Source organism: Rhipicephalus sanguineus, chromosome 3, assembly GCF_013339695.2.
Source record: "Rhipicephalus sanguineus isolate Rsan-2018 chromosome 3, BIME_Rsan_1.4, whole genome shotgun sequence".
Lineage (NCBI taxonomy): Eukaryota > Metazoa > Arthropoda > Arachnida > Ixodida > Ixodidae > Rhipicephalus > Rhipicephalus sanguineus.
In genome coordinates this window covers 109,188,550-109,208,596 of record NC_051178.1, presented here as the reverse complement: position 1 = coordinate 109,208,596, position 20,047 = coordinate 109,188,550, and the positions used below count along the sequence as shown (strand labels likewise).

At 49.1% G+C, this 20,047-nt stretch overlaps 2 protein-coding genes across 2 annotated transcripts in view; one reads left to right on the top strand and one right to left on the bottom strand.

Moving 5' to 3' along the window:
* Positions 1-3,228, top strand: part of LOC119385065 (uncharacterized) — a 5,821-nt gene extending 2,593 nt beyond the window's left edge. Inside the window, exons 3-5 of the mRNA XM_037652622.2 lie at positions 195-253; positions 398-475; positions 2,999-3,228. Of these exons, the coding sequence (XP_037508550.1) occupies positions 195-253; positions 398-475; positions 2,999-3,132 (271 nt within the window). The 3' untranslated portion in view covers positions 3,133-3,228. The remainder of the gene's footprint in view (positions 1-194; positions 254-397; positions 476-2,998) is intronic.
* Positions 3,229-6,796: 3,568 nt separating this feature from the next.
* On the bottom strand, positions 6,797-16,312 carry LOC119385064 (uncharacterized). Its single transcript, XM_037652621.2, has 6 exons — positions 16,019-16,312; positions 13,164-13,507; positions 12,299-12,440; positions 9,743-9,975; positions 8,837-9,067; positions 6,797-7,429 (listed from the first exon to the last, which is right to left on the bottom strand). Exons 1-6 carry the CDS (start codon positions 16,310-16,312, stop codon positions 7,270-7,272), a joined length of 1,404 nt encoding a protein of 467 aa, XP_037508549.2. The 3' UTR covers positions 6,797-7,269.
* Between the last annotated feature and the right edge of the window lie 3,735 nt (positions 16,313-20,047).

Here is a 20,047-nt window from a genome sequence, read left to right as displayed (position 1 = left end):
GACATAGGTGATTTCGTGAGCGAGGCAGAGTGAGCAATGAGTCGATAAAGCCAGAAGGAGTGACGGTCAATAAAACATATTCACTATGTATTTCAAGCAGTCTACCTTCAGGGATCATATGCTTTTAGCGTTCAAAACTTTTCCGCATTCTGAACGAAACGTCTCTCTACCTTTTCTTTTCTTTCTTTTTGCAGATACCAGTATGTAGCCGTAAGTGGAGAGAACTACCTGGAGAGGGACCTCGGCCACGGCGGTAGGAAGCATTCGGCGATATTGAAGCCGTGTTGTTCTCTTTAGAGCACATGATTTCAGGCTTAAACTGCTCGACTTGATACTATAACGGAAGTTTTTCAGCTCACGTATTTACCTCGCGATCATCCGTGTCATTCTTTTGCAGTCAAATCCCAGTCTATGATATTGGACACCGACAACTGCAAGTATCTGGTTCAGCGAGAGTGCTACGACGATGGTTCTGGTAGGAATCGCCGAAATTCACTTGCTCTTACATCCACTGCGAGCATGCACAACGCCGAGTTCATGTCATGAAAAACAAGAAAGAAAGAAAGAAAGAAAGAAAGAAAGAAAGAAAGAAAGAAAGAAAGAAAGAAAGAAAGAAAGAAAGAAAGAAAGAAAGAAAGAAAGAAAGAAAGAAAGAAAGAAAGAAAGAAAGCCCTACTTCTAATATACGTATGAAGCTTTCAAGTTGCGCTCCAGCAATTAGGTGTTCACCGGCTTGCAATATGCAATTCTTCCTTTTTCTAAGTAACAGTAGTAGTAGTAGTAGTAGTAGTAGTAGTAGTAGTAGTAGTAGTAGTAGTAGTAGTAGTAGTAGTAGTAGTAGTGGTAGCGGTGGTGGTGGTGGTGGTGGTAGTAGTAGTAGTAGTAGTAGAAGTAGTAGTAGCAGTAGTAGTAACACGGCTACTCTATTGGCTGGAGAAGGCCCTTTGTCGGCGAAAAGCAGTACTTCTCTTGACTTGTAACCGAATATACCACACTCGGTTATAGCCACAAGAGCGTTTCTGATACGTATTTCATTTTCTGCGCGAGACAACCCGAATCGCGCGTTAAAATTTTAATCTTATACATTTTTGTTTCGCAAATTTTCTATCGTCCATCGTTAAAGTGGCGCTATGTAGACACTGCGCAGACGAAGAAACAGAACACAGGACGTGCCGTCTTCCGTTCCTTCGTCTCTGTAGTGCCTACATGCCCCGCCACGGTGGTCTAGTGGTTATGGCGCTCGACCGCTGACCCGAAGGTCGCGGGACCGAATCCCGGCCGCGGCGGCTGCATTTTCGATGGAGGCGAAAATTTTTGAGGCCCGTGTACTTAGATTTAGGTGCACGTTAAGGAACCCCAGGTGGTCGAAATTTCCGGAGCCCTCCACTACGGCGTCTCTCATAATCATATTGTGGTTTTGGGGAGTTAAACCCCACATATTATTATTGTTATTGTAGTGCCTACGTGGCGCAACATTAGAGGGTTCCCGACTCACTTCTCCAACTAATCGAACGGCCTCAATATCGGAGTTTACTGCCCCGCGAATCGATCAGCCGCAAAAATTTTGCGAATCGCCGATAACGAGCGAAGTTCCAGGATTTGTCGCATGCTTGAAGCACTTTCTCTCTTCTTTCATCCCGATCAGCGCTATGAAAGCTACACAGGGGGAATGACAAATGGGGAAAGAAGCTACGCAAGCGCGCGTCATGAAATGAGATCGCTCTCTCACGTGCGCTTCCGGTGCGCGGTAGTGCTGCTATTGTGTAACTATAGCACACTATATAGCGCGGCGCCGGCATGTGGCAGCACCCCGTGGCAAAAAGTGCATCTGATCCAAGCGCCGCTCTTTGTTTATATCAGATATCGGCCAATAGCAGCAATCTGCGGTATGACGCCACGCAGCAGCCGCCGGCAGCTCCGAAGAGAGTAAGGACGGACCTCTGTATGAAGAGAGTGCGCTTAAGAAAGTGGCAACTTCGCGCCCCGCTTGTAAATTCTCCGTGCCGCGCACGACTGCAAGATTTGGCTGAGGCGTTCACAGCAGCGTATGCTTTCCGCTGCATATGTTTTTTCACCAAGCACGAAAGGTGGTTCAGCACCACTTCAACCCAGCTTAAAAACCTGGTGAGCCAGCTCCTAAAAGATGTTAGCATCAGTGCCGGCCACTTGACACATTCGGCAAAAGTATCGCGGAGTGTTAAGAGGGAAAGCAAAATAAAGAGCGCCTTGGCTTTTCCTAGCCGAAAATCGGCAACCTCGCAGGAGGTGGCGCCACCGCGGGACGTTTTATTACAGTTCCCGCCAAAATTAAATGCTTAATATGCGCTACCTGTTATAGCTTCTCGTCAATAAGGTGACTGGCTAATTGCAATTTATTACTGAAAAAAAAAGGCAGTTGCATTACTCGTACTGTGAGCATCACCGAGTAATAAAAAGTAATCTATTGATTTACAAAGCTGTCAAGAATGTAGTTAATCGCAAGTAATTAATACAGTCGACGTCCGATTTTTCGAACTCCTTGGGGAACGCCAGATCATCCGAAAATTTGCTAGTTCGAAAAAAAAAAACGAATTCGTGCCTTTTTACTTCCCTCAAAAGGTTAAATCGCCAGAGCCACTTCTACGGCTTAGAAGTCATGCCGTTACAATTGTCGGGGGGTCTCGGTGCTTGTACAGTAAAAATTCGTTCATACGTACCTGCCGGGAATGCGGCACAACTACGCTCTAACAGCCAAATACTAGTTTGCACTTTGGAAATGCACCGCCTATGCCAACAAAGATTAAATGCTGTTATTCAAAACATCGGGCGTCCGGAAAATTGGTCGTTGTACATAGAATTCTTACGTACAAATCCATTTCACAATTTATTTGGCAGACGTTTAACGTTGAGCTTCCTTCATCGCTTGTTTTTTGTCGTACTGCTATCGCACGTACTGTGAATCTTTGTTGGGGAGGTGGCCTCTCGTTCACACTCGGACCTCCCGTTTCTCTCTCCTTAGTGTGGCACTACGTGACGTACAAGGGCACGTGGACGCAACCCGAAATCGACCGCTTCATCTCACGAGTACAGACCGAACCAGGACTTCACTTCCTCAGACCATACTCGTTTTTGTGCCCTCTGGGAATACCGTGAGAGGGAGCCAATCATCTTCGTGCGGGAACAGCTGTGTCATCTCTTTTCAAAAGCCGTGTGGCGTTTCAAAGCTACTTGAGGGGAAAAAAAAAGAAAAAAAAAACTGAATGCATTATTGTGCAGCGCTTTACAAGTGAGACAACAATATCCTTGAGTGACAGCGGTGACCGCTCTATTTCTAGTGAATCTAGTGCATTTCATTTAGAAGAGTAAATAAAAGCTCCATTATTTAAAAGCTGTTCGAGGACTTGGTTCTCATTCGTCATTTGCGGTGCTTTTGCATCGTATATGTTTCCTCAGTTTCAAGAATTTTTTTGTTCATGTCGCTGATGCAATTGTTTTCTAATGCGGTACGATCCCTCTAACTTTCGGCGTCGGCGTCGTGGTCGTTGGTTGCGAGCCAAAAATCGGCTTCGCCCGGGAGCAAAAAATCGAAACAGATGCAAATAAATAGACAAAAACCTTCGGTTCGAGTGGGAATCGAGCCCACGTCTTCTGCATGGTAAGCAGGTGTCCTACCACAGAGCCATGGTAGTTTTTTTTTTTTTTTTTTTTTTAGTGTATGTCGAAATTTGTTGAATTGCAGAAAACGCAGGAGATTGTACCTGAGTGGTTATCGAGAGTGGAACCCTTGACAGTGCTCAAGGAATTTTAAAATTGATGTCTGTCCAGTAGGACGGACAACATTTGATGTTATTTATTCTGTGTGTTTGTGATGTGGTTTATGTCTGGAAGCAGGCAATAAAGAAAAAAAAAAAACAGAGCCATGGTAGTGCTTTAACCTGATGATGAAAAAAACCGTATACGAACGTCATGTAGTGCGGAGGACTCTCCTTGACGCATGCAATATTGCGTGGAAAAAGCTTAGAATTGCACTAGGCATAAAAAAAATGTGAAGTGCGCAACGAGTTGGTGGTTTAAAGCATCACCCATTGCAAAGCACTCAGGCACAGTTCATTTTCATCATCAGCAGCGACAGCATCAACAAAGTGTGCAAATCCCGGCCGCGGCGGCCGCATTTTCGATTGAGGCGAAAATGTTTGAGGCCCGCGTGCTTAGATTTAGGAGCGCGTTAAAAAACCCCAGGTGGTTAAAATTTCCGGAGCCCTCTACTACGGCGTCTCTCATAATCATATGGTGGTTTTGGGACGTTAAACCCCATCACTTAATAATAATAATAATAATAATAATAATAATAATATATTATTATTATTATTATTATTATTATTATTATTATTATTATTATTATTATTATTATTATATCAATAGTAATAATAATAATAATAATAATAATAATATTAACAAAGTGTGCAGCTGCGCAGGTGACATGTTGCCTTACGGACGCATGGTGGTTACTTCACCAATTCGCAAAAGAAATAATTGTGGCGTAGTGGCAGGCCGGTAGCCAGGAATTTTTTTCGGGGGGGGGGGGGGGTTGCCCACTTGCTGAAAACCTTGGCTATTTGAGAAAAACACATATTTTCATTATTTATTTTTGGTAAAAACACCTACTTCACCAAAATTTCGGGGGTGGGGAGGGGCAGGCCCCTAGCCCCCCCCCCCCACCCCACCCCCTCCCGGCTACTGACCTGCGTAGTGGGCGCTTGGCAACAGTCCTTGCATTAAGCATTCTAGGGTAGTTTGGAACAGCTTATGTCACGCGAACAGACGTTACTTTTCTTGCGACACGGTTGACAAGTCTACCGAGAAACGAAGCCAGGCTGGTGACTGAGAAGGTGATGCGCACGGGTCCCGATTACACTATCGCGTTCTACTCCTGAAGGCGAAGCTCAAGCGTCCTCCAAGTTTTTTCTTCTGTTTGCCTAGCGTTTTGCAAGGATGCGCAGCTCTGTGGCTGCTATAAAGTAAAACAATTCCAATCTTTTCTATTCAATGTTGACCATTACTGGCCCACACCCACTGCGCGCACCCACACCCTGTCACGCAAACGAAAAAAAAGACGATGGAAACGCTTCATCTCAATATGACTTACACATGCTGCCTATGCATGATTAGGTATAGAACAAAATAGAATCCGAAATTATCGCCACCTCAGTGCATCGAGTGAGTGATGCGCCGCAAAACACACTTTAGACGTTATTCAGTCAAAGGATCGCGCGCCGCGCCTACACGGCCCATACGTCATGTGACGCGTGAAAAGCATGAAAAATTCCCACGTCACAGTGACGTGAGCGCACTAAACACCGTGTACTGCAAGCGGTTAGGCCCTAACATGCCGAACAAAGCTGAAGTTTGCGAACACAGCGGACTGCGGCGGAAGAGATTATTTATGTCCACCAATCATGTTAAAGCTACCTTCGCGCAGATTTCTGCATGAATATGTTTAAGGGTAGCAATGCGCTGCATAGATGCACAAAGGCGAATGACACAGGAACACAGAACGGACAAGTACCTCGCGCGCTAACGAATTTTAAGGGCGAAGCACCTTAGGGTCTCGGCTTCTCATGTCGTCGGCACGGTCCACAAAAGTTGGGTATAATCCCACTACTCGCCACCGGTCCGTACTATGCGTATTACGCGTCAAAGTTTCGTCGTTACTGTCTAAAACATTACGTTTGGCTTAGCAGCGATTTCAGAATCCCCGACGAAATTTACCAGGGCGCTCAAGTTTCTTATCTAAAACCAGAGACACAAACGTGGATCTCTACGGTAAAGTCATCTATTTGAAACACCCCTTCTTGAAACGTAACTGCAAAGTGATGGTGCTTTTCCACTAAAAATGAAGAAGCAACAGTTAGCCCAACAAATAGCTGATGACGTTAGTGGAGCTGAAACACCCTTCCCTACATGCCCGGTTTCAGGCTTGGCACCACTAGTGCCTCATCAAAGAAATATATCTCAAACAAATGTGGCGAATAACCTCGGTCAGGCCCTTCTTACTCCCGTTGCCCCTTAGCAGCGATTTTGCTGTGGGAAACACCGGCAGACACTGCATGCTTCGCCCCTCCCCAGGTTTCACGTTAGTGAGGCTGAAACACCCCTCCCTACATGCTTCGCCCCTCCCCAGTTTTCCTTGATATGGCTTTTTTGTTAGTGCGAAAGATCCTTGTCCATTGTGTTCTTGTGTCATTTGTCACTGTGCATCTATGCAGCGCATTGTCACCCTTAAGTGTGCCATACGAACTAGCCGCAGTGGAAGTATTCTTGAATATATTTACGATAAACGGCAGCGCACACCGGGTTAAGACATACACAAAACACGAAAAAATGACGACACTAGCGCTGAAATTCAACTGATCTTTATTGACCACCACAGTTGATTAAATAGCATCTTTTTGCGCATGCGTGTAGCATCTGGCAGAGCAAGTTCAATCTAATAATATGTGGGGTTTAACGTCCCAAAACCAAGATATGATTATGAGAGACGCCGTAGTGGAGGACTCCGGAAATTTCTACCACCTGGGGTTCTTTAACGTGCACCTAAATCTAAGTACACGGGCCTCAGACATTTTCGCCTCCGCCGAAAATGCAGCCGCCGCGGCCGGGATTCGATCCCGCGACCTTCGGGTCAGCAGCCGAGCGCCATAACCACTAGACCACCGTGGCGGGGCGCAAGTTCAATCTGTCTTAACCCGGTGTGTGCTGCCGTTTATCGTGAATATGACCAACCAAATAGCCCACAAGTACATTTTAAGCATGAATATATTTGTTGCATATAATAAATATTTCACGTAGCAATACAGCACAGTCGAATCTTTTCGGCAGGAATCACTCTGCCAACTTTTCGCCGAATATCCGTAACGTTTACGCTCCCTTGCAGGCCACTGCGACCGTCATTGAATAACAACAAGATAAGCAAGGAGAAGCGGACCAGTCAGATAAGCAGGCGATTACTGGCAGGCAGCGTCGCTTACCGACTCAGCTTTCGTCGTCTTTTCTGACTTATTAGGCCGCCTCTATATAAAGTTATAGTATTATCTTTTCGCGTTTTAGAAAGATGATTTCGTAACCCAGAGCGGATAATTTTGCGTTTTAGAATCTTTTTCCGTCAGGATTCCACTGAAAAAATACAGTCCACGCGTTTGTTTTCATATGTGTATGCGCTATGACGGCTGAACACGATTTAATGAAAGGGCGTTCAAAATTAAAAAAAAAAAATCGAAGGCTCGTGGCCGTTCATGTGGCCGGTCGCCGAGTAGTGCAGAACCGGTTACAGATAGCCAGCGACGAGAACCGGTTCGAGCCTACAAGACACCGGCGGGTCAGCAGATTACTCGCCGAAGCCCTGACGCAGCGTGCACTGCCTTCGGCGTGCATGTCCGCGAAGTAAGGGTACCTGCGGACATGATGAGCATGCACATTTGAATATGGAACCAAATCGCACACACGAAAACAAGCTAACACTTCTTTCGTTGTCCTTATTGCAATCTAAAAGCACGAAGAGATTTAGTCACCTTACAATTGTGACTATATCTGCTATTCAGGTTATAGTAAGAAAGAAGTATAAAAAAGTCAGTTTCGCCGCAAGGGCGAAGCAATGAATGCGATAGCAACAAATTGGAATGTTATACGAAGTAAAGCTAGCAGCTAACTGCTTTATGATCCGATCTGGCGCAGCTCTACGAAAAGCCGGCATAGGGTAGCACGGCTGCTCGAGCGAGCGAAGCGACCTTCGTGCTGTCTATCGCTTCAACGTAACGTAAACGGTGAGAGCACAGCACATACTAAGGTATGAGCTGTCTGTTGATCTACGTCGAGGAAGCGAGCGCGCCCGTTTGATCATAGTTCGCAGTTGCTGCCGGAGCGACGCAACCCCCTGTACCCACCCCCGCCCCCCTTCCCGCTCCGGCATCCCTCCATGCGCCGACGCGCGACGGAGACGGCCGACGCGTTTCATCTCTGCTTGAGCTGCGACCGGTGGCAGCCTTCGCGCGCTTTGACTGACACATAGAACATACGACGCGCGGGGTGATGTTATCGACTTGGAATTGATACGGAACATGACGGCGACGGTGACGGCGAAAATTCGCCTCGAACGTACATATAATTGCTATCGCAATAATGAAAAAAGTCAGTTTCATCGCAAAGGCGAAGCAATGAATGCGATAGCAACAAATTGTCGTGTTACACGAAGTAAGGCTGGCAGCTAACTGTTTTGTATCCGATCTCGCGTAACTACAAAACGCTGGTGTAACAGAGTACGGCCGCTGCAGAGAGCGATGCTCTCCGCATACTTCGTGTTGAGAGCGCAGCACGTAGAAGGGCATACGAGCCACCCGCTGTGATGGCTTTCGAGATAGCGCGTGCGCCAGCGATCGCGACCGCGCCCTTAGATTCAAAGTTCAAAGTTGCCCCTCGCGCGACACTCCCCCCTCCCCCTCGCGTCTTTTTTCGTGCTCGTTAAAAATGGGTGGGGCGTTTCCTGTCTGCTTCGACGGCAGGCCTCTCGAGCGGGGTGATGTTATCGCATGCACCCTTCGAGCGACGGAAATTGGACGGCTCGTTTGATCTCTGCTTCGGCCGCTTTCGTCGCCCCCGCTCGCGCGCTTTTAACCGCGGTAGAACATACGATGCGCCGGGGGATTTTATCGATTTGGACTTTATACCGGAAGGACATGACGGTGACGGCAAACCCGTCGAGACTGTCCTTATAATTGCTATCGCAATAAAAGAACAATCACACGTTCAGGAAACCTCTTATTGGGTGAGAATGGTTCTAGCGGCCGATTCCGCCTATACCTACCTCAGCTGCCTCGGGCTGCATGTGGCTGCGATGGGGGCCTCGCAGCGACGACGCCGCACGGCCGCGCTGGTGTTGTCGTACTTCACTTTCCAGCCGGGCATGCACTCAAGCTTGCACTGCTCGACCGAGTGGAACACGCGGCTCTGCTCCGATGGGCAATTGCCCAGCGGGAAGTTCCAGCGGAGGCAGCGGATGCCGTCGAAGAACCACCAGGTCTCCACCACGTCTTCCCTGCGCACAGAGGTATATGTATACGGGACTAATGTATCTTCTTGCGCAACTTGTTGCGTTACAAATGTCACCGTGCGGGAATTAATGTTGGACCTCCTTGTTGGCCATCAGCTCCCGCTTTTGGTTTAGCGAGCCTTGTACAGTTATAACCGTACTTCGTTAGGCTTGCCTTAAAAGGCCATTAACAAACCCTGCGCTCCTAAATTCGAGATGGAGACAACAGCGCAGGAGTACGATGTGAACATGCGATGTACACTCGTCCTTTATGAAAGGGAACACCCGAGCACGTGGCCTGCGCTCTGCGGTGACTGCCTACAGCACCATCAACCGACAGCCAGAGAAAGCACGTCCGCTTTTGGCGTCATCTATTGGCAAACAAGATAACGAGCCATGACAGGTAGACAAGCGCTGCTAGATTACACTCCCGCTCCAGTATCGCAACGGGTGATACCGCCAAAGCGGACGTGCTTTCATTAGCTGTCGGTCGATGGTGCTGTAGGCAGCCTCCGCAGGGCGCAGGCCACGCGCTCGCGTGCTCCCTTTCATAAAGGACGACAGTGTACACATGATACCAACTGCTGCAGTTGCAGTAATCATGAAGACTGCTTACACAAATGTATAGTACGCGCAAGATGCATCAGTTTAGAGGAGAACAACGGGACAAGTGGTGCCAACCTGTCACACCCGGTGAAGAGGGACCTCTCGAAGCAGCGGTCCGGCTTGCGGTCACCGTGCACGCAGCTGGCGAAGCAGGACTCGAGGTTGGTGAACCGGTTGGCGCCTCGGTTGCACACGTGCACGCTGTCGCTCGCGGTGGCCACGCAGCCGTGCGCCGAGGGCTTGTGGTACCACTCCTGGCGGATGCTGTCGCAGTACGTGTAGAAGTAGTGGCCGCACTCGCGCTGCCACTGCAACCCCGGAGCACATACAGTCACCGCGAAACACGCTGAAGTGCTTTCATACCGAAGTGCTCGGGACCTTCAATATGCTTCGTTGTACAGTCTCAACGGAAAAAGATTAGCACAAGTGACCGGCGGCCGGAGCCGCAAAATTGTGACACGCGGCGCCGTTGCTCACGAGCACGCCGATAGCGGGATTGCCAAGTACACTGTCGTCCTTTATGAAAGGGAACATGCCAGCGCACGGCCTGCGCGCTGCGGCAGCTAGCGTACAGCACCATCAACCGAGAGCTGAAGAAAGCACGTCCGCTTTTGGCGGCATCGCCCGCTGCGCGACCGAAGTGGGAGCGTAATCTCGCAGCGCTTGTCCACCGGCCATGACTCGTTATTTTGTTGCCAGTAGATGACGCCAAAAGCGGGTGCGCTTTCTTTCGCTGTCGGTTGATGGCACTGTAGGCAGCCGCAGCAGAGCTCAGGCCGCGCGCTCGCGTGTCCCCTTTCATAAAGGACGACAGTGTACATTCCATTTTCCAAAGCAGGGGTGGCCGGCGGTCCAGCGGAAAGCAGCCCAATCTTGCTGCCAGCCCATCCGAAAGCCCGTATCTAAAGATGCGCTTGTTCATTGCTTATCGGCAGATGTGGCTATGCACATAATTTTTTAGATGCGAAGCAGCTTTTGCTCGGGGCTGTGTCCGGCGGTGGTGGTGGCGTCCGCGATCCACTGCGCATGCGCCTACTCTCTCTCCCACTCTCCTCCTTTACGCAAGTGTTCGGTCGCCTTCTCTCTATCCTCTCCTCCCCCGCGCTGCAGCCGCGGCGCAGCTCCCACGTGATGCAGCCGCGCCGCAGCCATATATACAGCCTGTAACCCATTGTCTCCTCTCCCTCCACCCTTTCATGTGTATATAAGCGCGTGCGCTCGGTCGGCTTCCATCATTCTCGCTTCGCTCCCGTTCAGATGAGTTGTAACGTCAACGTCGGCGCCACTCATTCCCTCGGCGCTAACGGAAAGCAACGCACAAATACAAGGTAATGGTAACACAAACACTAAATACAGACCTCACACACTACGGAAACGCCGAGTGAACGTAACGGAAACTTGGTGTGCGCCCCCAATGCTGCTTCACATCCCCTCATGGTTCCCTTTAGCGAGAGATGGTGTAATTTTTTTTTTCGCTGGAGCTGCGGCAACAGCGATAAAGATTGCGAGCAGCAATCTTTATCGCTGTTGCCCCGAAAAAGCTGCTGGAGTGCTTCCCGCCGGCCACCCCTGCTTTGAAAAATGGAATGTGCTTGGCACTCACGATATCGGCGTGCTCGGGAAAAACAACGCCATGTGTCGCAATCTTGCCGCTCCGACCACCGATCACTTGTGCCAGTCTTTTTCCGTTGAGGCTGTACGTATAGCTTCATTGTAGGGGACGTATAGATGGTAACGTTGGCACTGGAGCGCTGGAGCGTTCATTAATACACTCAGACCATTTCGTTGTAGCGTCGTTCGACGGCACACATCGCACAGGAGTCAGCGTATATACAGTATAATGATAATATGTATATACGGTATATTGCTAACACGGGCAGACTAGAAGTATTATGTACGCCGGTTTGAAAACATATGCCACTAATTCTTAAGTAGAATTTTTGAAAAACCCTCGTATACACTGCAAAAGGTTCCCATAAGCTGCAGTATTTGTAAAGAACACCGCAAGGACGAAGTGGACGAAGTAGACCCGCAGCTCACGCAGTTTTCTATTTCTTGGACCTGACAAGACCTTGAAACGTAGGCATTTAAGGCTTTCGCCTAAAAATGCGGCATAGCAGCTATTCGCTGACTGCACGAAATAGTTTCCCACAATTCGTGCATGGGACCTGCCGGAATTTCTTTTGTCAGCCGTCGCTCATTAATATCCGCAAACATTTAGAAACGCGATGCTTTATTCCGATTTAATTTATATTTATACTCTTTTGTACGCCACCATGGTGGTTCATTTTAGTAACTCAATGGTTCACGGTGCGCGGCTGCTGACCCGAAAGACGAAGGTTCGATCCTGCAGCCACGACGGTCGCATTCCAGTGGAGGCGAAATGCAAGAGACCTGCGTATACACTGTGCGATGTCAGTGCGCGTTAAAGAACCCAAGGTGGTCGAAATTACCCGGATCCCTCGTCTACGATGTCTCTCACAGCCTGAGTCGCTTTGCGACGTTAAATCCCTAAAACAACCCTTTCTTTCGTTTACATCGCCTTATCAGAACTGCCTGGATCCGCACAGGACACACCCATTTTCCCTGGACTGTGGCCACAACTAATTACTGCAACCGACAGCTGCTTACCAACATGCGCATTGGAAGGTGGCCCTCGGTTGACTCAACATCAGCTTCATTTTTTTCCCTCAGGCCCGGTAACGCTGCCGTAACGGTTGGAATTCTCGCAGCGGACGGCGCTGACCGAGTGCCAGCCACTGTGGAAGTCCCACTGCGCGAATGGAAAGGAAACATAATGATCTCCTTTGAACATAGTCAAATAGCCTACTCCGTGAACATGTGAGAATGTCAAACAAGTATACTAGCAACACATCCTTATGAAGCCACTGAATAATTGTAAGTCACCATGCTCGCTCGATGGGATGCGTTGTTTATCGCCTCCGTGCTACGGTTTTAGGGACCAATAGGTTACCCAATGGTGGCACAGATGTTGAGTTTATCCCCTCCCTCCTTATTTGCAGGAACTAAAATGTACATGTGCAAAACATTTGCTTTACCGTACTTTTAGTTGAACTGCCTTTTTTCGTCTCCTCTATAGTGTGACATTTTCCCAATAGACTCGTAATTATTTTCACCGTTTTCATGTATGCTTCCCACTTCTCTGCCGTACTTGTGCCTTATGCTTTCCTATATATAGCTTTGTGTATCGCATTTCCTTAGCTTTTTTTTTTCTTGCATATGCTTGAAATCAATACCCCTGTATGCTACGTTACGGATCGCAAACGCACTCACACGTTGATATGCGTTTTTCGTCTGCCATTTTGTTTTTGTCCGGATTTGAACAAAGCTGAACTGAAGTGAATCGATTATACTATCACAGTGTTGCTCTTGCTTGACGACGTATTCCCGACCGACAATCCCAGCCGTTGTGATGTCAGCGCTGTGCACCTTCAAGCCGAAAATGCTATGCCGATGCATTGCACGGGATACTGACTGAATCTGGCTTCCCGCTCCGTTCTCGTCGAAACCGTCGGCGGCCGCGGGACCAACCGGGACCTGTGGCGCAGCCGCGCTGAAGTGCGCATCGACCAGCTGCATCTCTTCGGAGGACGTGGTGGGCGACCTGGCGTCGCGCACCTCGACCGCCGCGCCACCAGTCCAGTCGATGATGCCGCCCGCCGTGGCGGCCACGACGAGCAGCGCGGCGACCAGGACGCCGATGAGGAAGTTTCGCAGCCAGGAGAGCAGCCCGCCCGCTTCTTCGTCGGCGCGCCCCTCGGTGCCCGCCCTCACCGACGCCACGAGCGGAACCGCGTCCGCGTACGCCGCGAACCTTGGCTAAAAGAGACAGGCAAGCAAGATTGGAATGATTTGAAAATTTACCATAAACGCATGGCAGCAGAATACGTTTTCTCCGTAGCCATCTAACAATCCCTCAAGGGCTAGCCAGAATTTTATATCGGAAAGGGAGGGTATGGTTTTCGGTCCCATAGTATATGTGAATGCGTTATGTGTTCGTACACAAACATTTGTGTGTGCGTGTCTACACAGTGTATACCTCACCGTCACAAAAATAAAGCCAGTCCCACCCCGCTCGCGGTGCTCGAGGCCAACGTTCTCCCTCGCTCGCTTTCCTTTGATCCCAGAGCGTACATTGCGTGATGGTAACTTGAGCTTTAGTTGCTGCACTGGCGAAGACAGGTCCACTTGTCGAAAGATCCGATTGCAGTGACATTCCCTGTCCAACGATTTTTGACCACTTCAAGGTTCCATATATCTTCCCCTGAACTGTCTTGTTTAGATTGCACTTCATGCGGGACAGCACGAGGACCGCGAAGGTTTCGCTTGAGGCATGCTGGTATTCTTCGTAACCCGCCATGACTTGCATGAACAACGCGACCAATGGAACTAAAAAGAGTTCCGATGTGTCAACTAAGTGCGATAACGTTTTGGAATATCATATATTGCGTACAGAAGAAGCAAGATAAGGACTGAGCATGAAGACACACGTAAGGTCTGTGTGTTCATGTTTCCTTCTGTGTCCTCATGTTGTTTGCGCTATTGATATGCCAGGAAACAGAGCTGGGTAACAAATTTAAGTATTTTCCGTACCCATAGGTAACTGGGATGCAGCAGTCAATCCACTATATGTCATTCACTGTCGCTATTTCAAAGTTGAAGAATCTCGCACTCATATGCCCATCGACAAATGGGTGCAAGATTGCATCGTGCACACTACACAGGCCCTTCCAATAGATACGCACGACGTCGTCAAGCCTAGAGATTCCATCATACTCTAAAGTTGACTACCTACATCAAAAGGCTATCATCATCATCACCATTATCATCATTATCACTCTCAGCCTGTTTTAGCCTCTCCCATGATTTCCACGAAGGCCTCTCCCAGTGATTTCCAGTTTACCCGATCCTGTGCGGGCTGATTACATTTTATCCCTGCGAACTTCTTAATTTCGTCACTCCATCGAACTCTCGGCCTTCTTCGACTGCGTTTCCCATCACTTGGTAACCACTCTGTTGTATCTTACCGTTTTTCTGTTCTACGCATTACGTGGCCAGCCCAGGTCCATTCCTTTCGCTTGATGTCAGCTATACTCGGGGACAACTTTCTGTGGCAATGAAGGGAAAGCTACGGGGGCGTCTGCACATGTACTAGCTAAAGTAGTCCGGTTTGGCGCGCGTCTCGTAACGCCGTGGAAAGTGGTGGCTAGCGTTGCATTTCGACGCAAACGCTGGTTAGCGTCTAAGGTACGGGTAAAAGGCGCGATTTTTTCAAGCATGCAAAAACGCAAAGTGACAACGTATAAAGTAAAAGAAATACAAATATCTCGCTTGTGTGCGCTGCGTTCGTTCTCAAAAAGCTACGCGTAGAAAATGAAGGAGTATTTTATATATCTCCCGCAGAAAATACGGACGCAATGGTGGGACTACATTCATTAGCGGTAGGATACGTGCATTGTGGCTCTGTAGCTTTCCCTTCATTGCCACAGAAAGTTGTGGGTATTTGCAACTCCTGTTTGTTCTCTGACCCATTCTTGCCGTCCTCCGATATCATTTTACGCTCCATTGCACGCTGCGTGGTACTCAACATTTTCTGTATAGTTGCTTTGTTATCCTGTTTCAGCCTCATATGTTAGAACTGGCATTATGCGGTGACTGTATACTTTTCGCTTTAATGACAGTGGCACATTTCCTGACATTATTTGGGAGTGCCTACCGAATGAGCTCCAGTCCATTCTTATTTTTCGGAGAATTTCCTTTTCGTGATTAGGCTCTCCTGTTAGCAGTTGTCCTAGGTATATTCTTGTATACACCCCAATGTACGGTTTCCAATCATGAACGCTTTATATTTCGCTCGGCTATTCAGCATTCTCTTTGTCATCATCATATTCATTTTAGGCGCACTTTAATACTTTCTCGGCTCCCAATCTCTTTTTTTTTCTTTTTTGCAATTCATTGCTATCGTTACTGAAGAGTACTATGTCACCTGCAAATCGTAGGTTGTTGAGGCATTCTCCGCCAACCTTGATTCCTGCTTCTTTCCAGTTTAGCTGTTTAAATACTTCTGTAAGCGTGGAGTGGACATTGGATATTGTATCTCCTTGTGTGACTCCTTTATTTATCGTAATTTTATCACTTTTTTTTTTTTGAAAAGTAAGGCAGCTGTGGAGTCTGTAGATGTCGGCTAAGGTATCGACATAAGTTTTAGCTACTCCTTGTCGACTTAGAGCTTTTAAGATTGCAGTTATCTCTACCGAGTCGAATGCCTTTCCGTAGCCTATGAAGGCTATGAAAGAAAATGGGTGGCGAAAAATATGCGTAGCAACGTACGAAGCTGCGCCGGCCCAAGAAAGGATTGGGAGGCACGGCGGGCTCCTCAGCGAAGAACTCCGCGAGACCCGGAGACCTGGCAGCCCGTGCATTGAGCGGGGCCATGGACGAAACGACTAGGGACGAGCCGGCAGTCGACGAACCGGTCTCCCAGCAGTTGCAAACGCCGGAAGCTTCGCAGGAAGCTCCCGCTCTCGCCGTCGATGTCAGTTCGGTTCCTCCTTTCGAGCTGACGTTGAGAAAGCAGACGCGACGTTCCCTCTCGTCTTCGCTGTGGTACGACTGGGAGTCCATCGTTGCCGAGCGTTCGTCTTCTCTTCTTCTATCTGTTGCACCCGGAAGCCCACCAGCACCACGAGTGAGCGACGGTGCACCAGCTCGTGCAAATGGCACGCTCCTGACGACGGTGATGATTACTGTAACCATGGCGAATACCCACTAGGAAAAAATTACACATCATCTCCCTCTACGGGCAACCATGGTGGGATGCGAAAGCATCGCGGTGGGTGCACATCGAGTTTCCGTTTCTCTTATGTGACTTATGAGACGGTGGTTGTCGAGGCGTTTGAATTACCGCTTGCCGACGCTGACGTTTAAGTTCGGCTTCCTGAGCCTTCCTCTGCACCGCGGCGGTGGCGCTGCCGCTGCAACTAGCGCCGACGTTGACGTCGTTCATGGCGTGTCGCACACCATTGCACGGAGAGAGAATGACGGTAGCACAGCGAACGCGCGCTTTCGCAGCTTCGATATTCGCTTGCTGGCGTTGCCGTTTACGTTCAGCTTCGCGAGCGTCCATAGCGCCGTTGCGAAGGAGAGTGCAACGGGAGCGAGCGCACAGCCAATGCCACGCTGGCACAGCTGTGGCGGAGAGAGAGAAACGGGAGAGGAGAAACGAAGCGGAGGCAGCGGTCACGCCACTTCCTCCCACCTCCGCGCGCTCACGCGATGAGAGGGGGAGAGTTGGCGCATGCGCAGTATGGGTGCGGGCTCCGCAGAGCGGACACTGCCCCGAGCATAAGATACTTTCCCATCTAAAAATTTCAATTGACCCTATAATGTTTGACTTAATGCTTTGTGTGGCGTAGCACGGAGTGCGGATATGAGGTTCACATTTTTGTCTTTTTTTGCGAACATTGATTAAAGGGGCGCGGTCGCGTGCGCTAACTCTACAGATCAGAAGAGGCCAAGGAGGTTTAAAAAAATTACACTATCTCCCTCTAAAGGGAACCATGTGTGGATGCGAAGCAGCGGGGAGATGGTTCGCTTGAGCGGGAGATGGTGTAATTTTTTTAGGAGCTGGCTTGCCAGGTCCTTAAGCTGGGGCGAAGTCCCGCGCCGTAAGGTGTATCCAGCCATTCAAAGCGTCGTGGAACGCGAAGAGGAACGCTACGCGCGTCGTGTCTTCCCTCTAGCCTGGCCGTTAATTCTCACTGGGGGAACAGAGAACGCGGTCGACAGGCGCGCGAGAGGGGAGTGGAGAGGCGGAGGGGGAGAGGGGGAGGAGAGGTGTGTGGAGAGGGTCTGCGCATGCCATTTAAACCTCCTTGGCGCATGCGTAGTAAGGGTGGTCGGGACGCACACCACCGGATTGAACTTAGCCATAAGATGCTTCGCATCTAAAATTATGGAGTGGAAGCTCTCGCAACGCCTTGCCAGCGAAAGTGAAGCCAGCTTTTGCCCACCAAAGAGCTCGGAAACATGCTCTGTCCTGCTGAAAAGAGGAAACACCTCTTTTCTGGTTGTGCCTACTTAGAGATCAAATGGCTTTGATCTGTGAATGCAAACACAGTAGTGTTACGGCGATCTTTTATTTTATAATTAACGTAGTACTACGTTAATTATAAAATAAAAGATCGCCGTTGCCGACAAAAGTAACCCGTCGAGAGGAGTATTGTCGATTGATCTCCAATAAAATTTGTCATGACTTAGAGGCTTATTTATGAAAACTAGTAGCCCAGCTGATTGGGACGCTGTTAAAACGCAGTGTCGTCTACACTGTTCAGTTCAGTGCCGTTCGCTGCGTCGTCGCGTTTCTGAGGAGCTGGCCGATACTGCAACGAAGTTGCGCATCGCCCTGTGGGCCGAAATGCCGTCTCCCCTGATGCGAGCTTGGCAGCGTGAGTTACGTGAACGCTTCCAGCGCTTGATTGCTGCCTCGTCTCTGGCGGCGGCAGCATGGCGCTGTAGGCGTAACCCCTGTGCACATCCTGAGGTACTACGCTATGCGAAGCATTCGTTTTTCGGGCAGTCACAGCCCTCTCCCTCTATGACCACACATATACCACCTGCGCAGCCGCTTCCTACGCGTGATCGGTCTCTTTTCTTGGCGCATTTGGAAGCGATGTCATGTTCGGTAATGCAGACAAACTGTGACATATTACCGCCCATGCTTAGAGGGTTACCCCGTGTTTCTCAAGAAGCCGCTGATTCTCTGCATGCCCCTCCATCACCCGAAGAGGTAAAGGCCGCACTGCAGTCCATGAAACGTGGAACGGCCCCCGGGCCAGACGGTTTATCGGTTGGGTTTTACTTGACATTTTGGAATGAGATCGGTGCTGCCTTTACCGCGGTTATTCGGCGGTGTTTTGATGATGGCGTATTTCCATCCACTTTTCGAGATGGCCGCATTATACTTCCCAAAAGGTGACGCTTCCTATTCCTTGGAGGCCTATCACGCTCCTTAATGTCGATTATAAGATATTCGCGACGGTGATCGTTTAGCGTTTGAGGGCTCTCTTAAACACCTTGGTGGGTAATCACCAAGCTTCATCAGTGCCTGGACGAGAAATACACAGCTTGTCCTTTACCACCCATGATGTCATAGCCTATACGCTGTCGCGGTCAGCGCGTGGTCTGCTTGTGTCTTTGGACCAGGATAAAGCATTTGACTGACTGGAGCACGCGTATATCTTCGATGTGCTCACAGCCTTCGATCGGCTTTCCTCATTCATTTGTGGAATTAATTAAGAATACCTACACTGATATAAAAAGCACACTGGAACGTTCTGGATGGTTGGGAAAGTGCTACCTTTCCCATTACGCGTGGGGTCCGTCAGGGATGTCCATTGTCCCCTGTGCTATTTATCCTCAGCATTGAGCCATTTTTGTGTGCTTTAGACGCGGATTCGCTCGTACGGGGTCTTGCGCTTCCTGGCAGCAATGTTGTGAAAGACACAGCTTTTGCTGACGACATAACCCTGTACCTTTCTGATGAAGATAGTCTTTCATACAGCCTGCGTTTATTCTTCGAATACGGTGACATTTCAAGTGCAGCACTGAACTTCTCCAAGTCCCGGTATTTGTTCATTGGCTCTCCGAACTCCAGACTTAGCTCTGTTTCCCCTATTCAACCGGTGACGTCCCTTCGTATTTTAGGTATATATTATACGCCCACTATCAACGTTAGTAGACTAGTAACGTTGCCCGCTATGGCATTTGTGACTCCGTTTGGTTAACCGCTCTCGAAGAAGACAAAAAATTCAGGACGCACGGGATTTGGACTTTCCGCTTCTCGAGCGGAGTCACCTTGCGCAGACTGTATTTTGCGGTCGTACTTGGTACCTTTGTCACGTGGTGCAACCGCCTTCACGTATTGTGCGATCGCTGCAGTCAGCTTTGTGTTCCTTTTTTTTTTGGGGGGGGGGGGGTCAAGTGGCACTGAGTTGGTCTCTCGTGCAGCACTAGGACAGCAGCGTTCTCAGGGAGACTTTGCTTTTCCTTCGGTGTCTACACGCTGCCGGCTGCTGGCACTGCGCTTCCTGTTGTGCCTTGTACAATTGGAAGAATCCCCCGCGCGTACTCTTGTGTATTACTTTCTGGGCACTCACCTCGACATTTGATGCCTAATATGCATCTTAACAGGGGCCCTCAGTCAATAACACTCCCTGCATTTTATGCAACAGCTGTTGCATTTTTTCGCCATGTCCAGTTGACCTGTCCTGGGGTAGATGTGCAAAACAATCCTATTATTATCGCAACAGCTGCTTTGTTGCTCCCGTTAGTTCCTCCGGCTCGCCGTGCTCGCTGTAG